The following is a 7,590-nucleotide window of genomic DNA, read 5'->3' on the forward strand; positions in this document are numbered from 1 at the left end:
CCCAGTCCACAGAAACCTGTCTGAGTTTCCTATTGAGTTGGGTGCTACGACCTGCCCATACACCAGGGACATCTCCTTGCCGTTTTCACACTATATGCAGCCCAAGCTTTTTTCACCATAGCAGGAACGGTACTCTCGGTCTATTGGCAGCGCCCGTAGAGACAGAGCTTGAGATGGTAGGCGAATGCGTGGTCTTGGTTGCGTTGGGCGCAGAAGTGGTGAGGCTCGACCCGGAGGTGGGACTCGGGCCGTCCGTGACGCAGCCAGCCGCTGTGACGATGGCGTAGCTAGTGGAGCACCATATGTTGTCACATCCCGAGCCGCAGGGGAAGTCGAGGTAGATGGTCGGGACGGGGGTCGGACATCCGCATGACTGCGTGATGGTGGACAAGGCCAAGCAGGCAGGGACGGCGCAAGTCGTGCAGAGCTCTCGGGTCGCCGTAACAGATGCACAGGCAGGCGCCGTTGGGAGGCTGGGAGTTGGGGTTGTAACAGTGATGCCCGGCTCATCCTCAGAGAAGCTGGACTGGGCGCTGGTGAAGGGGGCCCTTGAGGGCAAATCAGCTGTGATCGGCAAGGCCTGCCAGACCGCAAGGGGTTCAAGCCGAGAACTCGAATAGAGCCACTTACAAGAAGGCCACGGCCAGAGCGAGCGACTTCATTCCGTGCTCTTCTCGGGTGAATGAATAGTCAGTAATGTGAGCTACGCAGGACGGGCTAGCGATGTTTGCGACTCGCCAAACGCTAACAACCTTGCTCTTCACTTTATATGTATTTCTATACATACTACTCATTGTCTTAGCCTTGGCATGGCTTACCCCAGGCGGACAAAGTTTCGTCCGGCCCTCCCCGCTTGTCCACAGAAACTTTCTTAGGGTGTCTGGGCAGCACAGGTTTCGATGAAGCCAATTCGCCTAGCCAAGCCTCTAAGCTCGTATTCGAAGCGCGTTTGTCCATCTAAAAGGCCTGGTGTCCAAACGAGCCATCCCCCCCGTTCAATGAATGAATCAAGAATGTGCCGGGGTTCGAATGGAGCACCCCGCGATGTCGTATTGATGGGCCCATGCCAAACCAGAAAATCAAGATGCCCCTACTCGGACAGGGCAATCATCTGTGACCACGATCCCAAGAACGAAAATGCTTAGGTGACTCAAGCGGCAACTGCTTTCCCCGTGACAAGCGGTGAGCTAAGGGCCTCGGAGCGGCGAGATCCCGGCCATGGGAGCCACAGGATATCGGACGGATACTTCTGTTCGATCACTCGGGGATACGTCCACATGATAAAAGCGGAGACGAGGTAATGAAACGGTCGTCTCCAGATCGAGATGCCGGACCTATACCTCGTGGTGATGTCAAACCCGACGAGGAGGACCCTGTTCTCCCCCACGGCATTGGCCAGTCGAAAGGACCTGTAATTAACCATGCTGTAAGCAAGGCGGAAGTCAGATGCTGAGCAGTGACACCAGGCTCGCCTACATGTTCAGCACAAACATGGCGAGGGCGGCGTGCGTGCTGCTTGGGGCAGAACCGCCCGATGTAGTCGTGTCAGAATACCTACTTAGGTGCAATTGCTGGAAGCAGCAATTGCGGCGTCGCTTTTGCAGTTTCACAAGTCGCAAGCTCGACAGATACGTTGTAGATGGGCGGAATCCAGAGTCCCAGGATGGCCAGCTCCAGAAGTAGCGTCCAAGCGGTACGTCCTCCGCACGATTCTGCGAAAGCTGACAAAGGTCAGACAGATCCAGAGGAGGAGAAAATTGGTCTAATTAGGCATCAAGCTCAGGCGAGGTAACATCAAGTTATCGCTTGTAAGTGCGCGGTGAGCCAGCCAAGGGACGAGGTTCGGCACAGGCGACTCACCACCGTGGGAACAGACTAACAAGATTTCGTGCCGGTAATACTTCCACGCGAGCGCAGCAGCCACAATTCCCAAGCCAAATTGGAGGCAGCCGAGGACCGAGTAGACAGAGAGGATACGACTGTAGCGGTTGTAGCAGGCGCGGTGCATCTGCTCGCACTTGGACGCGCCTCCCCCGACGATGAGGTAATTAGCCGCACCACCGACAAACCCAGGCGGAGTCAAGGTTTGCCAGGCCAATCTTCTTTCCCATGCGGATGCGGGGGTGGCGGGCCTTGACGGCGCAGTCGAGACAGCAGCTGGCCAGCGGGTAAGTCGGACCCCCCATATACCGACCACCCCCATTTTCCGACCGCTTAGCAAACCCACACTGCTTCTTCAACCTGACCACTTCAACTTACCACAACTCTACTAATTTCATACTAAACAAGCTTATCTTTTGAATATATATTCGTTAGCTTATAATAGCTTATACTAAGTAGGATTTATAAGATACAATTATATAATACTAGTAAGGTATTTGGTTATAATAAAGTATCTATAAGGAATTCGATATTCTAAGGAGAACTTTCTATAACTGCCTCTATAGCTTTTAATTACATTTAATTACTTCTAAACTATAGTCATCTCTTAGCTAGGTATAAGAAGAATAACTTACTAAGTAGATTTTAATCTAGGCTACCCTAGGTATCCTATTAATATATATATAAATTAGAGAGTTTACTAGCTATATCTTCTAGGTATAAGAAGTAAGCTATATAATAGTTAGAAAAGGCTAATTAGCTTAGTTTCTTTATAGGAACCCTATTCTTAGAACCTAATAAGCCTATAAGATAGATTTAATCTATATTAATAATACTACTAACTTAGTTATATATAGTTAGTAGTTATAGTTAAATATCCTAGCTATTAAAGGTATCTTACTAGTTAACCATTAAAATATAGACAAATATGATATTATAAAAGGGTAAGGAACTAATAATCTAATAATTAGAACTACCTAAATATATATAATTTAGTATAAAGCTCCTAGTTTATATACCTAGACTTTATTCCTTAAATATATCATTATAATAAGGATATCCCTCCTCCTAGTTATCATCTTTAAAGGTAAGAGTCTTTAATAATAGTAATTTCCTATTAATAAGATAGAAGATCCTCTAAACAAATGTCTTTTGCTAAGAAAGGAGCTTCTCTTGCATCTTCGCGAATACCCTACCAAAACATACGAAACTACCATCACTGGAAAGCCCTTGAAAAACGCTATCTAACGGTACTACTTTCAACCACACACGAGCCGTTGCGGCTATACGATAGGCATCGTAAGCGTAGAAGCTAGACCTAACCGTAAACGGACTACACCTTATACGACCATTAGAATTTTCACTATATAGACTACCTAGCGCCCCTGAATATAATATCGATTTAAGGCCTAACGCTAAGCTACTAAGTAGGGAGGCCTATAGCTTTGAACTAATTAAAAGAGAGCCTACTATAGGCCTACCCTACCTTAGATATCAAGGAGCTAAGGGGTCTTATTATATAACTAGTTGACCTTATATTAAGCCTTAAATAGAGTAAGGTATAGGACCTTACTAATAGGCTCTTATAGGGCCTTATAACTATTATTATAGGCCCGGTTCCGAACCTATAGGAACTTATAGCTAAGGAAGTCAAAAAGGGGCTTAAAGAAGCCCTTAAGGCTACCCCCTGCCCTACCTAGGTATAGGTAGCTATAGGGCTATGATGGGGGGTAATAGGCCCCTAAGGAAACCTATTATCGGCTAAGGCAGTGCTGTTACGGGCCTTATAAGAGGTTATAATATGGAACGCGAGCCTATAAGAGGACTTTAAAGCCTAAACCCTAGCTAATATAGTCTAAGTAGTTAATAGGGCTTCTAGTTACTAAAGAGCTATTATAGCTAGGAAGCTCCTAAGTAGGGATATAGTAATAGTCTTTAAGGATAAGGCTACTAAAGACTAGTATTTAGCTAATAAGCGATAGGTAGCTATAGCCTTTAAAGAGGAGACTAGGGAGGTTAGTAAGGCCTATATAGTCCTAGCCAAAGGAGTCCGGAAGGAGGAGCTATAGAGGGTTAGTAAATAAGACTTTAAGGGGGCTATAGGCCTATACTTAATCGAAACGGTCAAGTTCTGGCTGCTAAAGAGCCTATAAGGAAAGTAGGCTATAGTACTTTTAGGCTTATAGGACCTCGAAGAGGCCTAGAAGGCCCATAACAAAGGTATAGTCTAGGATATCTAGGTACTAGATTATAAGCCTTACTAGGATACTTTAAAGCTAAGGTAGTACTATAGGTATTAGAGCTTTAGCTATACCTAATGGTACTACTAGTGGCTAGCCTATTATAGCCGTTATAGCGTAAAGGCCTATAGGGAGAGGGGGAAGACTAGGGAGGCCTAATGCCTTACCTACTCTAACTAACTCCCTTATAGGTATATAGCTTATAGGGGCCCCTATATAGCCTAGTATAAGGGCTATCTAAAGAAGGTCAAGGCCTAGGAAAGGGCTAGGGAGGCCTACTAGTATAGACCCTAAACCTTTTAACTATTAGAGTAACTATACTAGAAGGTAGCCTTCGAGTTTGGTAGCTAACTAGAGGATAACGACTACTACCAAACTAGGGCTAAACGCCTCTATAGGAGGCCTACCCTAGCCTAATAAGCGGCTAAGAGTGCCTTATTCGATGCCTAATAGACCTATATCTCCTTTCCATAGCCCAGAACCCCCTCCTTCTTATAACCGGCCGAAGGGGTAACAGCTATAAAGCCTACTACTATACCCTTAGCCTCTACTCTAGCTACCTTAAATATAAATTAAGATTCTTTAATAGAATACCTAAGGTAATAAATAGGCCCTTAAGGTCTTACTAGAGGAGGCTAAATACGACCTACTAGCTATCTAAGAGCTATAGATTAATTAGTTTATAAGGTTAATATACTACCCCTAGGCTTCGAAATACTACCTGGTTTACAAGCCTAAAGGCAAAGCGGCTATTCTAGTAGCCAAACGCTTCCTAGTCAGCTAGTAAGACTATTCGGTAGAGGAGAACTAGTATAAGGTAACCTTTCTAGCCTTAGGAGAGAGGGGGTTCGAGCTCTAGTTAGTCTATAATAATAAGGGGGAGTAGGCCCTCTTATAAGACCTGCTAGCCCTACCTTAGCTAACCTACCCCCTAGTTCTTATAGGTAACTTTAACCTCTACCACCCGGTCTAGGACCTATTTAATAGGCTTAGCCTAGGGGCTAGAGACCTCCTTAGCCTAGTAGACTAATAGGACCTTAACCTATATATACCTTATAGCTAGGTTACTAGGGCCCCCTAGGGGGACTAATATAGCTAGCCTTCTACGATAGACCTGCTCTAGGCCTTAGCCAGGCTAGAAGCGATCTATAGAGATATCGTAGAAAATAGGAAATCTAACTACTACCTATAGGCCCTATATATCTCCCTTTAGGGGACTAATAGGCTTATAGTAGCTGGTAAAGGGTAGGACTAAAAGAGCCTGGATATAGAGGTTATATAGGCTAAGGTAGCCTACCTCTTACTCCGGCTTAGTAAATAGGTATTAGCCCTAGCCGGGCCTGTCTTCTAGGGCCTAGAGGAGCTTTTATAGGCCTTTAATAGGCTTATAGAGGCCCTTAAGGAGATAGCTACGGTCTCGGCCCTGGTAAAGAAGGCTAGTATAGGTAGTAAACGAGCTTAATAGTGGACAAAGGAAGTTTAAAAGGCCTAAAAGAGGGCTAAGGAGGTAGAAAGGACCTATAGGGATACCTTAAACCCCTATATATAGGAAGCACTTCGGCAGGCCCTATAGGACTAGGCTAAGACTATTATAGCTATAAAGACCAAGAGCTAGAGAGCTACATTACAGGAGGTAACTAACTAGCTAGACTTACTATAAAGGCTAGAAAAATAGGTAAGGCTATAAAGCTACCTACTAGTCGAGCCTCTAAAGCTTCCGGCCTTTAAGGGTAGGCTTATAATCTACTAATAAAAGGCTAGGGTACTAGCTAATAAGTTCTTCCTAAACCTAGAAGTAGACCTATTAGATATTAATAATCTAGATCTAAATAACTACTAGGAGCCGAAGTTCAAAATAAGCTAAGAGGTTATAGTAGGTAAAGTCAGGGTAATATCAGCTAGAGCAGCCCTATGGAAAGCCCTAGGGGAGGACCTCCTCCCTATAGGCCTGCTAAAGACCTATAGGTAGCTGCTTTACTAGATACTAGCTATACTAGCCTTAGAGAGCCTATAGCTTAGCTATTTCCCAGCCTAGTTTAAAAGGGCTAAGATAGTAGTCCTCTATAAGCCTAGCAAACCCCTATAGGCCTACTTTACTCTAGGTAGCTATAGGTCTATAGTACTCCTACCGACTATAGGTAAGGTACTAGAGGCTATAGTCGCCTAGAAGGTAATAGCCGTTATAGAGGCCTATAGGCTTCTCCTAGCCAAGTAGATAGATAACTAGGAATATAGGTCTACTAAACTAGCCATTTAGCTTGTTATAGCTTAGGTTTAGGAGGCTTAGAGGTATAAGGTAGCTACCTCCTTCCTATAGCTTGATACCTTAGGGGCTTTCGATATAGTTAACTATACCTAGCTACTAGCTACTTTATAGAGCTAGGGCTTCCTAAAGTAGGTAGTAGTCTAAGTTAGGGAGTAACTATAGGATAGGGTAGCTATCCTTTACTTCGATAGCTAGGAAATAGAGGATATAATAGTTAGGGCTAAGGTCCTATAGGGGTTACCCCTCTCCCTTATACTATTTATCCTTTATATAGCCTCTCTCTACCAGGCCATTTGCTAGGCTAGCCCTATAGTTAGTTTAATAGGCTTTGTTAATAATATTAATCTTCCAGCCTTTAGAAAGGCCGAGGAGGCCTATAACGGTTAGCTATAGAGGGCCTAAAGAGCCTACCTCTAGTAGGCAAGGAGTTAGAGTATAGCTTTTGCCCTGGAAAAGTGCGAACTTATCTACTTTAACAAGGGCCGGAAACAGTGGTCGCGATTGCTAGAGCTCCTACAGCCCGGAAGGGATACTACTACTATAGCCCCTTCAAGGTTAGCTAGATTCCTAGGGGTCTAGCTAGACTAAAGGCTATAGTAGGGCCCTTATTATATAAAGGTAGCTAAGAAGTTAGAAACCTAGGAGTTTACCCTAACTAGGCTTGCTATAAAGACCTAGGGCCCTAGCCTTCTATAGGCCTATAAGGTCTATACTAAGTATATCTATAGTGCCCTAGCTTATAAAGCCTTAAACTTCTATAAGCCTACTAAGCTAGGGGGTAAGCCGGAGGGCCTTGCTAAGGAGCTATCGAAGGCCTAATATAGGGCCCTTTAAGTAGTTACTAGGGCCTATAAGGCTACCCCTATCCGGTGCCTCAAAACAGAAGCCTAGGTACCGCCCTTTGACCTCTATCTTAATAAGAGGCTAGCTAACTTCAAAGCTAAACTTGACTAGCCGCTCTTATAGACTAGGGTGGGTCTAGAGGCCTCCTAGGTCCCTATAAGGGCTCTTATCTGATAGGCCTATAATAGGCTAAGCTAGAGGTTCCGGAAGAGAAGGGCTAGGGCAAGGGGCTAGGAGCCAAAGCCTATAGCCCTAGAGGTAGTAAGGTTGATAGTCTGATAGTAGGTTTAGGAGGGCTATAGAGGGGGTCTAGCCCTCTTATAGACCCTATAGAGGAGGCTATGGGCTATAGAACTAGCT

The 7,590-nt window shown here is 44.9% G+C and overlaps 2 protein-coding genes across 2 annotated transcripts; both read right to left on the reverse strand.

Annotated features, from left to right (window-relative positions):
* Positions 1-22: 22 nt before the first annotated feature.
* On the reverse strand, positions 23-972 carry MYCTH_2311266 (uncharacterized protein). Its single transcript, XM_003666466.1, has 2 exons — positions 631-972; positions 23-521 (listed from the first exon to the last, which is right to left on the reverse strand). The coding sequence occupies exons 1-2, from the start codon at positions 660-662 to the stop codon at positions 113-115; spliced, it is 441 nt and encodes a 146-aa protein (XP_003666514.1). The 5' UTR covers positions 663-972; the 3' UTR covers positions 23-112.
* Positions 973-1,576, reverse strand: MYCTH_2311268 (uncharacterized protein). Its single transcript, XM_003666467.1, has 2 exons — positions 1,477-1,576; positions 973-1,409 (listed from the first exon to the last, which is right to left on the reverse strand). Exons 1-2 carry the CDS (start codon positions 1,491-1,493, stop codon positions 1,151-1,153), a joined length of 276 nt encoding a protein of 91 aa, XP_003666515.1. The 5' UTR covers positions 1,494-1,576; the 3' UTR covers positions 973-1,150.
* Between the last annotated feature and the right edge of the window lie 6,014 nt (positions 1,577-7,590).

This window comes from Thermothelomyces thermophilus, chromosome 7 (assembly GCF_000226095.1).
Source record: "Thermothelomyces thermophilus ATCC 42464 chromosome 7, complete sequence".
In the NCBI taxonomy this organism is placed as follows: domain Eukaryota; kingdom Fungi; phylum Ascomycota; class Sordariomycetes; order Sordariales; family Chaetomiaceae; genus Thermothelomyces; species Thermothelomyces thermophilus.